At 34.9% G+C, this 19,264-nt stretch overlaps 1 protein-coding gene across 2 annotated transcripts in view; it reads left to right on the top strand.

Moving 5' to 3' along the window:
• Positions 1 to 19,264, top strand: part of ATP11A (ATPase phospholipid transporting 11A) — a 119,941-nt gene that overhangs the window by 86,318 nt on the left and 14,359 nt on the right. For both annotated transcript variants that reach the window (XM_041472296.1, XM_041472298.1), the window contains exons 14-25: positions 1,257 to 1,420; positions 1,709 to 1,780; positions 3,277 to 3,350; positions 3,586 to 3,689; positions 5,372 to 5,553; positions 6,018 to 6,269; positions 8,150 to 8,324; positions 9,565 to 9,667; positions 9,922 to 10,067; positions 11,062 to 11,121; positions 12,698 to 12,825; positions 14,552 to 14,687. In XM_041472296.1, coding sequence (XP_041328230.1) covers positions 1,257 to 1,420; positions 1,709 to 1,780; positions 3,277 to 3,350; positions 3,586 to 3,689; positions 5,372 to 5,553; positions 6,018 to 6,269; positions 8,150 to 8,324; positions 9,565 to 9,667; positions 9,922 to 10,067; positions 11,062 to 11,121; positions 12,698 to 12,825; positions 14,552 to 14,687 — 1,596 coding nt within the window. The remainder of the gene's footprint in view (positions 1 to 1,256; positions 1,421 to 1,708; positions 1,781 to 3,276; positions 3,351 to 3,585; positions 3,690 to 5,371; positions 5,554 to 6,017; positions 6,270 to 8,149; positions 8,325 to 9,564; positions 9,668 to 9,921; positions 10,068 to 11,061; positions 11,122 to 12,697; positions 12,826 to 14,551; positions 14,688 to 19,264) is intronic.

Below are 19,264 nucleotides of genomic sequence, written 5' to 3'. Positions count from 1 at the left end.
TTTCCTAGTTAAGAGTAAGATTTAAAGGCTTAATGGGAAGTTTCTCATTTTAATGCAGTTATAAAGCTGAGTTAAAACCCAAATATAGAACTTTGTCTGGTTAATAGCTACAGACACAGACAACTGGTTTTCATTTAACCTTAGCTACAACAGAGAAAGCAAGACAGGAAAATCCTCAAAGGGGAAAATGGGGGCTTAGTGCAATCACTTATTTAGGTATTTAGTCACCACTGAGTGAAAATGTGGCCAGAGAATGATATATGATCAAATTAAATTTCTTTAAAATGTGACTTAGTTTAGCCACATCTGAAGTGTGCTACCTACAGCATGTATGTATTGTGGCTATTTGCTGTGTTGAAAGTTGAAAATTAGTTGAAAGTTCGGGAGTCTTCGCGTGTCAACAGGTGAACAGGGTGTATATGGGCAGGATAATCACAGTCAAAGGACAATGTATTTTTTATTACATCAGTACAGCATCATATTCACACTCACTTCATGTCATGCCCTTCACTGAGACAAAATGAGGTCTCTTGAAATATGTTGGTGTAATTCAGCAGCCTTATGTCCCTCACCCATGGCCCTCAGAATGTGGTCCCGAGGTATGCTGAGTTTTTATCTTGGAATCACAATGGCACAGTTTGTATTTAACAGCACAGAAGAATAGGTTTCAGGCACAAAGATATAACACACACAGGTATCCATGAAATAGAAATCTCTTTCTGGTGCCAGGAGCTATCATTACCAAGCCATCTGAAATTTTATAGGAAGTGGTTGGCTGGAGCTGCCAAAGTATGTGCACTTCAGTAATTTATTTAGTTCCGAGGGGTGTTCAAGCTGCTCAAGAGATTGAAATCTGTAAGCCCTGCTAAGACCTGTGTTCCAGGTACCACATCCTTCTATGTGAACTCAGGACTTCTAAATGATACCTTGACTAGTACTTAATTAATGTAAGTTGTTAAAGTTTAAGCAAAAGTAAAGGAAAAACACCTTCAGCTACATCTAGGCATTCAGAGGAGGTAGAAGATGCACTCTGGGGGTTTTTAGCATCATTAGCTTGACTGGTATGGCAATTCTAAGGGTACAAACAGCTGTGACACAATTGTGTGGTTACCACAGGGAAAGACCTGGCTCCCCCTCAAGGAGCCTGCCTTTGTCTGATTAATAATCAGCAGTAATCAGTAATATCACAGTCACCTTCCAGAAGAAGAGTTTTCAAGTGATAACATGTAATGACAACCATTCATTTTATTTTTCAGGAGAGAGAGGAGCTATTTTTCCGAGCTCTTTGTCTCTGCCACACTGTTCAGGTAAAGGATGATGATAGTGTAGATGGTTTGAAGAAAAACCAGGTACCAAGAAGACCTTGTATATATATATCATCATCACCTGATGAAGTTGCTTTAGTCGAGGGAATACAGAGGTACGTGTATACTTAGCTATTATATTTTTCTAAACTACAGGTCTAATCACTGAAGCTCAAATTAGTTTTCAGAACAAAAATTGTAATAACAAACACCAAGTAATCTTCAGCTGATTGCTTTCTTAACATGAATTCATGAATATTCGTAGCCTAAAATCAACTAAAAACAGTTTGGGATTTTGGTGTTGGTTTGTTGTGGGTTCAGCCTTAAATCCTTATGATAATGCTTGAACTGGATAATTATATATTTGTTGCATTTATTCTCTCATTCTGTGTTTTGTTTTACAGACTTGGTTACACCTATCTAAGGCTGAAAGACAATTACATGGAGATCTTAAATCGGGAAAATAACATAGAAAAGTGAGTGGTTGAAAATATAACAAAATAGACTGATGAGATTTTGTTGATGCGTTTAATAAACCATTGTTTCTTTACAGATGAATTTTTAAGTCAGGAAAGTGAAGAACCTTGTGTTTTAGTAGAAAAATAAAGAAAATTTACTAATTTTAATTACTTTCACTTTTTTTGACATTATATGCAGTATAAAATATTGATATGACAGTGAAGGTGTGGTGTGGGATTCATGACCTAATCTAATAGTTCCTGATGGTTTTATATATTCTTAATAGAAAATGCTGTTTACCCAATTTGCTGTTCACAGATAATCCATGGAATTTACAGGAGGGTAATATCTGTAGAATAAATTTTGTGGAACATAGTATGAGTCAAATTTTCAATAACATTGAAGTAGTACAGCTGTTCCATGGTATGGACATACCCTTGAAAATTTACCTTACACTTCTCTAGATGGTTGCTGGTTAAGTCTGGCATATCCGTATCTTCCTGCTTGGGTACTCTGCTAACTGTACAGGGACTCTTAGACACAAATATAGGAACCCTGCTCTTACTTTACCCCTTTTTAGGACAATATGGAGACTTTTTAGGCTCAGCTCATAAGAACTGGAGTCAGTATCGTTTGGTGACTCAGAAGAAATCATTGTAATCCTTGAGAATTTTCTCCAAATGCATCACAGTTTGTAGACATAGGCCTGATGTAGCTTTGCACAGGTCTGAGTTCTAGGGTGTTAAAAGGACTTAGGACTGAAGGATCTAATTAAACAAGTAGATTTGGACAGAGATGAATCCTGAAAAAGCTGGGATTAATGATTGGATTGCTTATGTTTGCTCTGGAAAAAGGGGGGCTCTCTTAAGTTAAGGGAAATAGATAAGAGAGTAAATGATAGAAGTATACAAACTGATTAAACCAAAACAGTGCAACAGGAGCTTGTGTTCATTTTTCCTCTTAAAAAGGAAAGGAACATGTGATAAAATCAAATAATAGAAATAATGGCAAGTATAAAACCAGTAAAAAGAAATATTTTTCTCTTCACTTGAATAAATTATCGATCAACATTTGAGCAAGATTATGGAATTTGGTCAGCACTTTTAGGAAATTAGGAATAATAAAAATTAGAAGAATGAAAGGACTTGGGTGTAAGCATGCATTTCAAGTTCTAAGGCTATGTCTAAGTATTATACATAGAAACTTACTTTATAATCGGTACTGTGCTCTGCTGCAAGGTTTCTAGTCTTCTACTTAAATTAGAGTGACTATACATCTGAGGATACTTAGGGACATCACAAGTTCTGTTTCAAGTAACTAGGAGCTAAGGGCTTTCCTTACTTATTAGTTGCAACCTGCTGTTTCATTCTGTACTAGTTCCATATTCCATAGTACTCAACATAATCTTCCATGTTAGAAGTAATGTTTAATTTATATGCCTGAAGTCATAATAACCAGTTTAGGAATTGGAAAAAATAGAGTTGTGTAAAAAATTGTTCTGTTTCTTTTTCAGGTTTGAATTATTGGAGGTTTTCAGTTTTGATTCTGTGAGACGGAGAATGAGTGTAATCGTTAAATCTTCAACAGGTAAGGCTGTCACATTCTGTTTGATTTTTTTTCTCTCACTTGAATTTGTTTCAGATTTGTTAAGAGTTAAGCATTAAACACAGTCTGTATGCCTTTCTTTATAAAACAAGGGACCAGCATGAGTACAAATGTTACCAAAAAGTTGGAAGAAAATATTTTGAAGACTTATTAATTTGGATGTTTTTTGAAGAAAATATATTTGGTCATTTTGAATCGCATATGCTGTCTCTTTTAGGTGATATATTTCTGTTTTGTAAGGGAGCAGATTCCTCCATATTTCCTAGGGTTAAAGAAGGTAAAATTGACCAAGTACGAGCCCGAGTACAACGCAATGCAGTGGTAAGATTCCATTTTATTGGTCTGTTTACATGATATCAGTGTCCAAAATAAATTCAGTGTTCTGACCTGCTGCTTTTTGTGCTAGAAGATTTGTTTTTACAGGCACCAAGGTTATTCTGTGCCAAGGTTCACTCAGGCTTTGTGGCTAGCAGTCTTTGTAACTCCCTTATTTGCATCTGTCCTCCATCTCATCTTCCAAATGTCAGCTGTGGTGCAATATGAATACATTAGATATGCCCAGCTCTATGTTAAACCAGAGGTCATCAGTTAGCTCGTTAGTATGGCAGTTTCACAATTGTGGTTTGAATTAATTTTTGAATAGAAGAAAAGTGAAAAACAATAAATCTCTGTAAAAACTATTGCTAGTTTCAGCCCCCAGCCTTAGCAACTGGGATGTGCTGCCTTTGATTGCTTTATAAGCTCTGAGGAGACAGTGCAGTGATCATCAATATCTTATATTTTTGCTTGCTAAAAATCAGCTATGAACTGGCTGATGATCTTCAAAAGAAATTTAGAACTTGGTTTTACCTGAAAGTAGTATTTGGAGTGGTCAAGTATTGAATTTTGTTGTATCCGAAAATATGCAGAACTGATTGCAATGCAGGACAACTGCCAGTCTTACAATAGAATACAATTTGCTGGCATCCAGTACTCAAACTGAAAACAAAGTATTATTACAGATATGTGGAAAAAAACCTGCTGCGGTGTCACCTGATTTTGTTTGAAACAAAAAGCTCTCAAAGTGTTTTACTAAGCTTCATTTTATGGGACAGCTGTCTGATAATTATAAATAAAAGAGGCTAATGAAATTGAAAAGTATTTATGTATCATATCCATTCAGTGTCTATCAAGAAAGAAATCCAGACCAGCACCTATTTATTCATCCTGCATAAATTGGAAATAGGACTGGGTCCTATACACAGTAGCCTCTCAAAGAAAATACCTGGCACCTGTTTTTATAAATTTCAAGAGTCAGGGAGATATTTTAATAATTGTCCTTATTGGTTTGGTAATAAGTAACTATACAAAGACCTACTGGATGAATTGAAGTTAAGGAAGCTGAAGTGCCAGTTAAATCGTTCGTGAGAAGCAATATATAACTCAGATGGCAAAACTTTACTGTGCTTCTCCCCACCTTACGCAATCTATATACTCCCTTTCTTGTTCATCTCTCAGTTCAGAAGTTTGATGCAGTCTGAATCACCCACAGCTAAATTCTCGTTTTCACTTGATTGAAATGGTAGAGTTGGATTTTCACTTTCAGTTCTGTTTGTGATGTTTGGTCCCCATCTGTGGATCTGCGGCAACACAGCATCAAAATCAGATTCTGCAAAGCTACTATTTATATTACTATTATTTATTCTGACTCATCCTGCCTAATTATACACATAGGGAAAGAAACCTTTTCCTTGACTTTGCCTTCTCTTGTAATCTTATATATCCAGTTGGATCACTGGGCTGTTTACCTTCTGGAGATTGAGGTTGGTCCATCAGGTTGTATCTGCTTCTGGAGCAGAACAGAATTAAGCTGAACCATATCCTAGCCTCTACTATACTGTACTAGCCTATACTTAGTCACTTCATGATGTTCCTTTTTCAAATCCTCCAGCATAAACACCAGCAAAAAGTCTAATGTAGAGTTTTATAAAATGCATTTTGTTTCTTTTGATTGTGTTCTGTAGGAGGGACTGCGAACGTTGTGTGTTGCATATAAGAAACTCACAGCAGAAGAATATTGCGATGTACAGAGGCTGCTGCAGAGTGCAAAGCTGGCCCTTCAGGAGCGGGATAAGAAACTGGCAGAAGTGTATGAGAAGATAGAAAGAGATTTTATATTACTTGGTGCTACAGCTGTTGAAGATCGGTTAGTTAGTACATTTCTTAGTTTCTTACCTTCAGTGATGATGACAAAGTAACTGATGACTCTTTCTGCATTAGAGAATTTTTGGGAAACCCCTTATTTTAGTTGATTCTACACCCTTAGCTTACTAAAGTTACACATGTTAACTTTATAACCTCATAAGCAACTAATAATAGCTAAATGTATTTTAACCATGTAATAATTTGTGGATCAAGTTATAGGCAAAAGTTTCAGAGGGAAGGATTACAAAATGGGTATTGAGGAAATGAAGGAGGAATCTTTAGGTCTTAAAAAGATTCAAAAACATATACTAGTCCCCTAAATATTTTTGGCGTCCTACTTTGGAGAAAATTCTTAGATCTGATAACTTCTATTGAAACTTTTTATTTGTTTAAGAAAATCTTTCAATAAAGACTTTTCTCATTTCCAAGCAATCCATCAATGTATGTTGTCAATTGACTTTACAGACTACAAGAAAAAGCTGCTGATACTATTGAAGCACTCCAGAAAGCAGGAATTAAAGTTTGGGTTCTGACAGGAGACAAAATGGAAACTGCTGCAGCTACTTGCTATGCTTGCAAACTCTTCCGAAGAAATACACAAATACTTGAGCTAACCACAAAGAAAATTGAGGAGCAGAGTTTACACGATGTGCTTTTTGACCTAAACAAAACTGTCATAAGACAAAATGGCAGCTTAACCAGGGATACCTTCTCAGGGTAAGGAAAAAGTTGGATTTTCAGGCCAGAAATGGGCTTCTGGGCATTTTGCAAACAATGAAATTATGACCAGTTACCTTAAGAAGAGCAGTATGTTTCAGTTTGTGTTGCTAACGTGTGAATTGTTGTATGGCAATTAAGTATAAGCTTGTTTAGGTAAATTTTGGATTTCAGTCATGGTTCTTTATCTCATTTCTGGTACTACTTTGACTATTAAAAGAAAAATAACAACTGCTACTGTAATAATTTTTCCACCATAAAACTATTAGCAGTGAGTTAATAAGCATTTGCAGTACTATTTTAGCAGAGGTTTTCTATAACTCATAGCCTTACAGCTTAAATCTCTGGACCAGATAATTTTTCTTAGCTCTCCTTACAGTTTATACCCCATTGGTCTAATCAGGAACACTCGTATATTCAGTTAAATTCAGTTAATTTTTCTCCATGTCATCTGTACCATTTTCTTTAAGTACCACAGGTCTTACAAGATGTGATTAAATATGTTTGTTTAACTTTTTGTACAATGTCAAATTCTACATGTTAAAGGTCTTCGGAATTTATTTTTTTTTACTTTATCTCCAGAGCTAGAGAGTAGTACTAAGATAATAAAAGCAGGATTCTACATATATATTCAAATTCAGGCTAAAAATATTTCACTGTAATACACCAAACATTCAGTACATTGCTTGAACTTCATAATGATACCTTTTCATTTGATATCATTGTACACCAGTGGCATTGCCCTATTTGTGCCAAGGGTAGCAAAGTGGTGAAAATATCTGGGAACTGTTACTAAATGTAGTTTACAGAATTTTATCTTACTTGTCAAAACCAGCTTCTGTTCTAATAAAAAAAGGTGGAGATGTCTAAAATACATAATAAATATGTGTGTTTTTCACAAACACTGGTGTTGGTGAAACCATGGTTGTTGAAATCCCATGCACAGTAGTGTATAACCTTGAAACACTGAAAAGAGAGTAAAAATAAACCTCAGTGTACATTTATAAAACATTCACTGTTAACCTGGAGCCTGAGGCTGCTGTGTAATGCAGGCAGATGCAAGGGTGCTCTGAAATAACTTGTCTGGATGCCACTGAAAATGGTTCTTGCAGTCCAGACCATCTTATTTTCCCCATTGTTCAGTGTGTGATAAAGTAGTGAATAAACTACTTCCTCTGACTGTGGTTACACTTCTAGCAATGCTCAAATTACTACAGACATACTGCTAATAGATTTTTATGAGTAAGAATATATTGTAATATTATAGGAAACATAAATAATTATTTTATTTTAGTATTATAAATAAAAGTAAACCTGTATTTGACTTAGCCACTACTCTAAAGGCAAAATATCCATACTCTAGATGTAGACAGTGGCTTTGTCCATCTGGGCCAACAGGTTTCTTGTGGGCATTTCCTTCAAGGCAGAATTTACTTCTGTAAAAAAAATTATTTCCTCATCAGAGTACTAAAGGCTTTTCCATTTAACTTATTTTTCCTCTGTGTTATGGAATGTGCCACAAAATTAACTTTTTTCCTGCTGCTTGGTTTACCTCACTGCAGTTCTTGGAACCTTTTCAAACCAAACTGAAAAGTCATTAATTATACACTTATACTCACTGGTCAAGTCACTGAGGTATCAGATTTATGCATTCAAACTGGTGAAGCACTGTGAATATTTTCAACATAATCCAGAGTTTTAAGATGTTGTAAATATCAGTCTTATATAAGGAATCTCAATTTTAGAAATTTATTAACTTTGCGGTATTCTATACTCATTATTTTTTCATTAATTGATTTTCACATAATTCTTATTGCCAGATTTTAAATGTGTCTTTGAATTTTATAGTGACACTTAGTTTATATTTTATCCCTAAACAGACTTTCAGCTGATACGCAAGATTATGGTTTAATTATTGATGGAGCAGCATTATCATTAATAATGAAACCAAGACACGATGGGAGCTCTGGTAACTACAGAGAGATTTTTCTTAATATTTGCAGGAACTGCACTGCAGTGTTATGCTGTCGAATGGCACCTCTGCAAAAAGCACAGGTTTGTGTTTAGTTTCATAATTACTTGTTGGCTTTGAACGTATGTAAATATTGAAGGTTAATACTCTGTATGACTTACTGTGATAACTTGAGATGCTGCCATTTGTTTTTGTATCTTCTAAAATGGAAAAAGTGAAAAAAAAAAAAGGACAATTTCTGCTGGCAAGCAATTTAGATGATGGTATTGCTAAAACAGCACCCATCTATGCATCTGAATTTGAATACATATTGTTCAAACTTCATGGTTGGTATATGCTAATATAAACATATTTAATAAATGAACTAACTGCTCTCTATTTAACCTAACAAGCTTTGTATAGTCCACTCTTTTGACACTACAAGAACCTGTGTTACTTATTACTGCAGAGTGATATTTTTTCTCTGTTTTTAATATAAGTGGAAAGCCAAGAAGAATCCAGACAAAAAAAATGTGTGTGTTATCATATTTAAGTATACCTGACTGTTGCATTTGTCATTTGTATCAAGTAAAAACATATCCCTCCATTACTGAAACCTCTCAAGATAGCTGAAGAACTTTTAAAGGAAAAAAGTACTGGAATATGCATTTCTCTTTTCTTTCAGTTTGTCATGTCTTTTTCTCAGTGTGCAGGTACAGCATATGTAACCCTTATTCACATTAACAGATGTATTTAGCCAGCACTATAACTGTCTGGAAGTTTGTAGAAGTTTTTAGTTGCAGCTGAGTTGGTACCAAATTTACAGAAGTGATAATTTGTAATGGAGAGATTTGGAGTCAAGTGTTTAGACAATTTATACAATAGTTTTTATATGTATACAGAGTCCAATATATTTTCTTAAATGTAGGAAAAAAGTTCAACACATATGAGAAAGCAGAAGTTTTTAGTCTTTCATTTCAGGATTTCTTTGAAATTGTGCACTCTGTCTCTGGAACCCTCTTAATTTGTTGATGCACTGACACAGCATTAAGCAATCTCAACAACATCTTCCATTATTCAGCTCTTCCTTCCTTCTATCCCATCTCTCTCAAAGTAGTTTGGAAGTATTTAAAAAAATATTTGGAACAAATACTTTGTAACATGAAGAAACTGTGATCTTTATGCATAACTGTGATCTTTATGCATTACATTGAGTAATGTTGCTTTTGTGTTCCTTCAGAGAATTTCTTATAAAACTGTCCTGGTAATATTTTTTAATGTTACACTTACACAAAATAAGCAAACCATTACAGAGGAGAGTTTGTAACACTATTTTTTTTCCAGATTGTAAAGTTGATTAAGTTATCAAAAGAACATCCTATCACATTAGCAATTGGTGATGGAGCAAATGATGTCAGTATGATTCTAGAAGCACATGTTGGTATAGGTAAGCCTGCTGCTTAGTATATTATTTCAAGTGAAATTACAAAACCCATATCTTTCTTAAAAATAGGCAAGCTCAAAAAATCAGCTTATATGTGTTATAGACAATTTTTAGTGCATATATCCTAGGAACTGTATGAGATACAGTCGTGATCTCCCATTACATCATTGCATTATTATATCATTTTGCAATTAGTTGTATCTTTTTAATAGTTCTTTAGTTATTAAATAGCTTCACGTCTTTTTTGTTTTTTAAAGGAATCATTGGCAAAGAAGGTCGTCAAGCAGCAAGAAACAGTGACTATGCAATACCTAAATTTAAACATTTGAAAAAAATGTTGCTTGTTCATGGGCATTTTTATTACATTAGGATATCTGAACTTGTGCAATACTTCTTTTATAAGGTAGGAGAATGCTTATTCCAATTACATAAACCTCAAAAACTTAAATGGTAATGTCTGACTATATACAGTTTTTCCAGCTAATGGTGCAAACCAGCAACAATTCCATGAAGAGATTTTCTGTGCTGGGATTATTCGTTTTATTCTAAACATGATGTGAAATAGCTTTTATATAGATAGATTCTGTAACCGATGTTACATTTAAAACCAAAATTCTTAACTTATTTTTTCATGTCCTGCAAATTCCATTTCAGACTGGTCTGCTTATTTCCAGTACCTTCCAGGTTGTCTCTATAGTCAACTTTTAAAGCACATTGGAAATAGTATTTGAGAGCTTAGACATCACTGCAAATTAAGTTATGCTAAATTCATTAGGATAGTGTAGGTGGAGAAAATTCATAGTGAGTATCCCCCTATTTAGACAGTTTTATTATTTCTGAATGTTGGCATCCAATCCAAGTTCTTTCAGTAAGCGATGAAAGATTATAGAAAGGAAGTGTCACAAGGTAATTCAGGCTTCTAGTGTTTGACTATAGGTATAATTGGGAGTGGATGGCATTTGGGGTTACAGCTAGAAACATCTTACAGTTGCTTTGCTGGTAACCATGCTAATCCATGAGTATCCAGGCTTGCTTTTCATAGTTTATCTCCTCCTGCGGATTGTCCCTTTTTTGCTTTGCTTTAACTGAACTGTATTCCTGGATCCCAAACTTCACTGCCCTTGAATTTTCAAACTGTGGTCTTGTAAGATTGTCTTGAAAATATTTGAAGTGGTTTTTTTTTCTAACAGTAGTTAAATTTTTAAAGTGATTTTTTTAATCTACTGCAACATGTGACTGTTGGGATTTAATATATGTAGTTTTGTCTACTGTTCCTGCAATGCCCACAATTGTTAGTGTTATAAAACTATGATATATAAATCTATAGCATTGTATATAAATTGGTGCTTGCATTGTATATAAATTGGTCGCTTGACAACAGTCACTTTGTTTTTCAGAATGTCTGCTTCATTTTTCCTCAGTTTTTATATCAGTTCTTCTGTGGGTTTTCACAACAGGTTAGTTGATCTTTTTCCATCAATGTAATATTATCTCTTTTGCTTTTTTTGTAACAAAAAAAAAAATCTTCCTGAGAATTTAGTGTTAATTTACAAAGAACAACATCACTTCTGGTTCTTACGGTATTCAGTGGCAATTGCATTTAAGTTACAGAAGTCAGTTTTATGAATTATTATGAAAGCAATGTTAGAGTCAAAGAATACAGAAATACAGTATTTGGAAATGGCAGTGCAAAGTGAAATGTCTCTGGGAAATATACAGTCAGTTAGATTTAAGCCTACTGGATGTAAATAGAGGAAATCCTGAAAGATGAGTAATTGAATCAGTTGTTCATTTTTAGAATTCAGAATGAAAATGAGACAATAAACTAGTCTTCTCTAGCATGAACAGCTATGCATTACAAATTTCAGATGAATAGCAGCATTCAATTGGTTGAAAAGAAAACATAAAAACTGAAAAATAGAGGAAAAGTGAACTGTTGCTCACCAAAAACGTGTCATCATTCAGACGATCCAGTATTTGCCTTCCTAAATTTTTGTTTCTTTTCTCACTTGCTCTCATCTAACTTGTGTAGAAAATATCTACCTCTTCTTTCTTCTGAATGAGGAAGCAAAAAACAAAGGAATGAGTGACTGAATTTAGACAAAAAGTGTCTATGTTTTCAGTATTAAATTGAGGAGAGTTGGATTTGATTGGGAGAAAATAGTACTATTGCTTTGAATTTGTTGAAAGAAAGCCCCAGGAGGAGTTAAAATGACAAAACTATTTTTTCTGTTTTAGTTTCCATTTCAAACAGCCACTGAAAACTTTGTAGGTTTTTATAAAGCATTATTACGATTTAGATATGAAAGCATGTGTTATGAAAATTTAGCTTAATTTTTATCCTTTTAAGTGATAATTTTGAATCATAAAGGGGGTTTTGATAGCAATTTTTCCAGAATAAATGATTACCAAGTAGGTTTTGGGAAATGAACAGCTCTTTTTATGGTGTGACATGGTAGGTTGGCAGGTACACTGATGATATATACATGAAAAAGAATCTCAGTGAGAAGAAGAATCAGAGACACATTGGGATATTTCATCTTTGGGATGTTTGGGAAGCTCATTGCAGTCATAAACAGCTGGAAAACCTCCAAAGTGCTCCTGCTTGTTCTCTGAATACCTCTATGTTTTATAGACATTGAGGAAATAAAAGGGAAGTGAGATATATGGATGTTGTGTCAGAGAAGAATTTCTGCCTCTAAAGGAATGTGCTGTTCAGTTTGGGTACTTTGGAGCTGGTGTTACAGCTGAAACAGTAGGAGGGGCCAGTATGTGGACCAGGCTGGTCCATGAAATGGATTTTTCTGCTGATCTTTTTCCTCCAGGTAAATGGAATACAAGTGGAGAGTTGTGTCCTATATCAGTTAGCAGCTGTTCAGGGATACTTGTCTCCATTCTGAAGGAATATAACTTTGGTTGCCTGCAGAAGTTCACATATTCATTTTAAATCAAGTCTCATGCAGAGGATTTAATTTTAAAGTAAGATTTCATTTTCAATTAAAAGTAGTTGATTTAATTCTTTTCCATCTACAGACTTTATATGATACTGCGTATCTAACACTGTACAATATCAGCTTCACCTCCCTTCCTATCCTCTTGTACAGTCTAATGGAACAACATGTCAGTCCAGACACACTCAAGAGAGAGCCTTCCCTGTACAGGTAAAATTAAAACACTGTACCCCAAAGTTTGACTGTTCACTTGTGGGATCTGTGTCTGTTACAGTGGAAGTCCTCAGGATTTCAGTACAACAAAGATACATCAACATCAGATACGCTGCAACGGAAGGATTGAAGGCCACATGCATGGCTACAAAGTACAGTAGATAAACATGTAGTTTTATATGCACATTTACAAACCACACTATGCATTTGCCACAAAGGGAGAGAGAGCAAAATAGAAATCACTGTTTAACAAAATCAGATTAGGAGACTTATTTTAGTACTCTTTATTTCCTCCAACCATGGGGAGGAAACATGGGGAACATAAATATTTTAAAAAAAGAAAACATGCTGGTTTTCTCTATATACATGTTCTATTCTGAAAGAAAAGATGACTGAGTGTTAGAGTGTATCAGAGGATGTATTCTGTGTGCTGTCCAGCATTGTCCTCTGCATATTGTTGACTCACTTCTGGACATTTGAATTGACTTGTTTAGGTTTTTAGCCACTTGAAATACAGTTCTTGCCAATTAACTGCATTTGGCCATTTAAATTAGGAACAAAGTCCAGTTTAGATCCTTCTAGCTGCAAAGCCAGTACATTTCATGGAGGGGTAACAGTAGATAATCAAAGGAAAAACATTCTTTGAAAGAAGTAATATTAGCTGTCCAAACTTTAATCAATATAGTGATATGTTTTACCAATGAAATTGAAGAGGAATACAAGAGATTACTATTGAGTTTCAACAGTAATGTTTTTATTTTCTCTTTGATGTTTTGAATGTTTTAAATTTAGAAGTGGTAATTCAGAAGCCTTTTTTGGTTTATGAAAGCTAGCAGAGCTTATTTGTCAGAAACCTCTGGGTTTTGATACCTAACAGAGCCTATTGCTAAGCTGTTTTGGGGAATAGTAGCTGTTCTGGGCCAGGTGAGGCTCTTGTTGGCCACATATGGGTTTGCAGTCTGTACTGTTAATCTCTGGGGAGAAATTACTTTATATGGTCATCAGATAGTCTTTATGAAGTTATATGTTGGAAGCACTGGTTGGTAGTAAATGTTTCTGTAACTCAGGGTTTTCATTTAACTGTGTCCTGTCATTTACTCTGATGCGTTCTATACTCTATGCCAAGTCGATACATACCCATTCTGTGGACAAGAACTGAAGTTGTAACATTTAGAATTTTTTGTAGTAAGAAAATGCATGCTACTGAAGAGTTCTGTTGTTGACAAATCCTGTATGTTTTTGTGGAAAAACGTTTAAGAAACTCTATTTGACCTGAGGCTTCAAGTCAACTGCAAACCGCTTGTTTCACATTCCACATAAAATTAATGTTTTATTTTGTTGCAATAGTCTGTATCCTAGGGGAAATAAAGCAAAGTCTCCAGAGACCTCTAGTGTTTCCACTTAATATCTGCAGTGGATCATGACATACACAGAAAGCACTGGAAAAGAGATACCTTCTCTATAAAGATTGAAAAGTAAATGGGTACAGCACAGGGAGTTTGCCGTTGTTGAAATAAGCAGCATTATGGGGAGCAGTAAAGAGTTTAGTAAGAATTAAATAAAAATAAATAAAGAGGTCATTTTGAGGAAGGAGTTAGATTTGAAGTGGTAGACAGTTGTAAGGTGGAAATGTGGTGGTTTTCAAGAAACAATATGAATTATCTAATTTATCTGGGATGTTCAGACCTGCTGATAAAGAGTACATGTTTCTTGTTTCACACAGAGATGTTGCCAAGAATGCTTTGCTGCGCTGGCGTGCGTTTATTTATTGGACATTCCTAGGAGTGTTTGATGCTGTGGTATTTTTCTTTGGTGCCTATTTACTGTTAGACAACACAGTTGTGACCAGCAATGGACAGGTTAGTGTTGGATTTCATCAGTCAATGGTAACTTTTTTTAATGCCAATTGCAAAATGAACATAGTTTTAATTGTCTTCTTCAATATTTCATGCAAGATGATAACTTCTTTTTGAGTTACTGTGAGATAGATGGGTTATCTGTTTAATAAAATCTGAACTATGCAGTAAAACCTACTGTGTATTAGTAAGCAGAGACACAGGATTGGATACTAATTAGGAGAAATATATAACATAAATCCATGTATTACTTCTGAATTTATACAGTAACTTTTCAGTTTCATACTTAACATGCATTTGATGAATATCTGTTTAACATATCAAAAGACTCTCAGTAGAGTAGTTTTGAGTGATCATAAAAGATGTTAAATATAACAAGCTTTTTAATAGTTTAATTATTTTTGACATATAGCAGCTTTAAAATAATCTATCTCTACTTGCTTTGCAGTCACATGAATGCAAATTTTATGAACTTTTGCATTTTATTTATTTTATCCATTGATATTTTGGTCTATTTTATTTGTGTGCTTTTTTTCTTTTTGCTACTTGCTTCTCTTCCTATCCTCAGCTAATGACAACCAGCACTCACATGGTAAGACTATTGTGGATTTGTCGTGATATCCATTTCATCTTTCACTGTTCTTAAATTAAACTGTTAAAGAGCAGTAAAATATCATTTAAACCTACAGTTAGAAATGTTCTTTATAGCTACTCTATAAGTACTTAAAAGGAACTTTATAGAAAGCATATTGAGGTATATGAGGTGCGGTAAAGAACCATGAACTTTAAAAAAGCTTTTTGCTTCCTTGCATTTTGTTATTCTGTTGTATGCTTTTCTGTAACCTACATTTTGTTGCTGACTCTCTGCTATAGAAATTTTTTACAGTTTATGCTATAATGTGCTTTAATGGCTTTAGAAAATGTCCTCGAAGTGAGAGCGAAAATAAACTCTACACGATTTTGTTGCCTGTATGCAACATGCACATTTGCTAGAAATGCAGTGTTTAGATATCATTAAAAACCACCTTTGTGACATCTGTCAGGGAAATGACCTTCTAGTGTGAGAGAGAGCACATGTTAAAAAAGCATTTTTCTTAAGGACACAATGAACTTCCACTAGGCAGAATTGTACCCTGCACTATAGCTTTTTTTGGTACCATTATGCTCTCTGTTAGATGTCCAAAATTCTTCATCACCATATACTTATGGTGCAGAAAATTAGAGTTACCATACCTGTACCAATTTTGTAAACAGTTTGTATTGCAAATATTCTCAATTTGTATTGCAAATATGACTCGGTTCCTTTCTGAAATTCTAGTTGTCTTCCATTGCACACATTCAATCTAATTCTAAGCCTCTAAAGCCTAATTTTATTTTTAGATTTATGCCTAATTCTCAAATTTCAGATGTTGAAGTCTACAACTAGATATCCATGTTAACACTTAAAGATAATATGTTGCTTGAGGGGACATTTTGAGTCTTCAATGTCTGTGGTAGAAAATTTGTCGTTATTTTGAGGATGCATGCCTGTGTTATGTATAAAACTTGAGAGATATTGAGCTGCAATTTTAGATTTAAAGGCTTGAAAATTTCAAGTGTTCAGGAATAGTCAGAGACACTTACATGAGTTCATACACACATGAATGCTAATGGATGTTGATAGTTATTTCCCAGTTTTTAAATTATGCTTACATCTGGAAAAAGTCAGTGAAGAATTTGAAGTTTTGAAAGGTTTGCTACTGCAACAAGATGTTATTATTGAACAGGGGAAAGGTACAAAGCAGTAAAGAACATAAAAGAGCTGACAGTAGCACTAATGCCATGAGTGATATGTAGTGATACAAGTCAGGTTCCAGATTGTCAGGGTACTGAAGCAAAAATTTTGAATTTTTTTTCCCCACAAATGAACTAATCTCTATTATTGCAAAACTAGTAAAAAATTACCAAAGTCAAGATCTTTCCCATACAATGATGCCTGTCAGACTAAAATGAATGTATCATTAAGCTTGCTTCCAAACACATTCCTCCCAAAATGTTTCTCAGGATTCAGAAATTAGTTTGAAACTATTTGCTTCATGTAGTGTGATAATACTAGAATAATGGAAAAATGTACTTCTGATCACTGAGATCTACTTCATAAATGACTCACTTGGTCATTTTCTGGTAAACAAAACTAAGATGCCAAGGATTTATCTCCTATAAATTGTTATTAATTTATGATAGTGCTTTGTGTGTATGGTGTTCCACTATGGTTAGGACATCAGGGCTGGTGTTACAAAAACATACAGTTAGAAACCAGCTACTGAAGAAATGTAAGAAGAAAGGGGGGCGCTGTAGAAGTCATTGCAGATTGCAAATGTCATCTTAGTTTACCCATATAATAAAATGTATTTCCTGGGTGAATTTCTTTATTTTCAGATTTGACAGAGTGTATTAAATGCAATTAATTTAATATAGTTGAGAGAGACTAAGGTAAAAGGAATAGCTGAATGAGAAATACAAAACAACAGGAAGGAAGATAGGTGACCAGAATGCTGAACTGGAACATGGAAGATCAACAAATACAGTAGGAGGAAGGAAAGTCTTTTATAGGCTGGGAGCAGAACACAGAAAAATAGTTGTTAAGAAGCTATATGTTAACAAACAGACTTACAAAAAAATGATTCGTTGCTTGAAGGCATGAGTAGTATCTTAAGACATTCAATGCTTAAAAGGCATTGTGCATTTTTCTAACTCACACCTTCCCATATTGCTTTGCTTACATTTCTCTGTGCCAAAGTAGCAGCTTTATGGATCTTGTCCCTGTGCTGGGACTCTACTTTCTGAGTCAGTAAGATGTGTAGATTAGGGGTTTGGTTGCAGACTAATGCTTTCTATCTAGCCTTACAAACAGATACAAGAAGGTTGTTTCAAATTCTTTATTTCATTTAGTGGCTTATATTGCAAATATAGACAAATGTGTTCAGTATGCGGAAACTTAGACTGACACTAGGTTCTCTGAGAGATGCTACATATGACACGAGAATACTGTAAAATTTATCTGCAAGAAGAAAGTTGGTAAATGGCATGATTGGAAGTTGCCGATCCAGATTCCTATCTGATGTTAACTGCACAGGTTTTTTTAGGGCACAGAAAACATAATGATGGCATGAGCCTATTACATATCAAAGTAAAAGATCAAAATGAAGGTTTTCCGAATTTTATCTAGTGTTCAATAGACTCAGTCACACAGTAAGTAGTTTTAAAATAGTGAAATGGTAACTGAGAATAATGAATCTTTTGGCTAGTCGTTTTTTTATTTTAATTTTTTGTTTCCATTCCCAGTTGATTGCATTATCTTAGCCTAACTTCCTACTGATTTATGTCCTGTGGCTGGCTGTGGTCTTCATTCAAAATTTTTCATACAGAGCATATTTGTGTGATCACCTTCCCACATGGATACCCTGTCATGTAATATTGGGTGAGATCATACAGAAAAGTGTATATTGGACATAATCCAGTTAAACTCACTGCTCTATGCAGGGCTAATTAAAATCAGTTTGCTGAAGGCTTTGTCAAGTCTTTTTCAGGTTTTCAGTTACTCAGAAGATGCAGATTCCATAACCTTCCAGGGCAACCTATTCCAATGTTCTTCTGTCTTCATGGTGGAAAAATTTCTCACAGTACCTAAGCAGAATATTTCTTGTTGCTGAGGAGGGATTTGTTCCAGTTCTTCATATTTGTAGCTCTTCAGACATCTGTGGGCAGCTGCTGGATTGTTTCTCAACCTTCCCTTCACCAGACTAAGCTCCTCCACCCCTCTTTGCAGAAGAGCAATAGACTGCTAAACACCTTGGTTGCCTGCCACTGATCATTTCCTATTTTTTCACGTTACTCATGAACTGAGGGGCCCAAAACCAAGAACAGTGTTCCAGGTTGGACCTCAGCGTAGCTGAATAGATGGGAATAATAACCTTTCTTCAGTGGCCATGTTCCTTCCAGTTGCTGTGCAGTTTACCTTATCTATAGAGAGAGCACAATATGGACTTGTATTCAGCCTGTAGTCCACATAACCCCCCTGCAAATTCCTTTTCAGCAGGGCCATTGCACAGCCAGCCATTGTAGGTGTAAATCTTTGCACTACTTCTTATTTAATTCCATAAGGTATCTATTAGCCTGCTTCTCAAATTGGCACAGGTCCCTCTGGATTGAAACTCTGTCATTATTTCAGCTATTCTCTATTTTTATACCACCTGGTAGTTCGCTCATGGTATTCTGTCACCATCCAGCTACTGACAGGGGTATTCCACGATTCCCAGTTGCTGTTCCTAGTGTGGTTGGCTGATTACCAGAAGCCAACACCCATCAATGACGTTTGAGTCCAGTGGTTCAACCAGTTTTAAACTATAGTAGTAGTCCATTTAGCCAGCCCCTGCTTCGTTATTGTCCAAGTGTCAAATGCCTTGCTAAATTCAAAATATATTGCATCCACTAGTTTTCCTTCTTAAAAACAACTCAACCTGTTGGTCCCACAATGTTGCCTGCTCCTTTCCTTCCCAAGCTTTGTTGCTAAATGCAAGGAGCAGGTTTTGTTTGTGAGG

This window comes from Pyrgilauda ruficollis, unplaced genomic scaffold (genome assembly GCF_017590135.1).
Source record: "Pyrgilauda ruficollis isolate IOZ18807 unplaced genomic scaffold, ASM1759013v1 scaffold29, whole genome shotgun sequence".
NCBI classification, from domain to species: domain Eukaryota; kingdom Metazoa; phylum Chordata; class Aves; order Passeriformes; family Passeridae; genus Pyrgilauda; species Pyrgilauda ruficollis.
The sequence above is the reverse complement of the archived record's forward strand: the minus strand, read 5'-3'. Positions and strand labels throughout refer to the sequence as shown.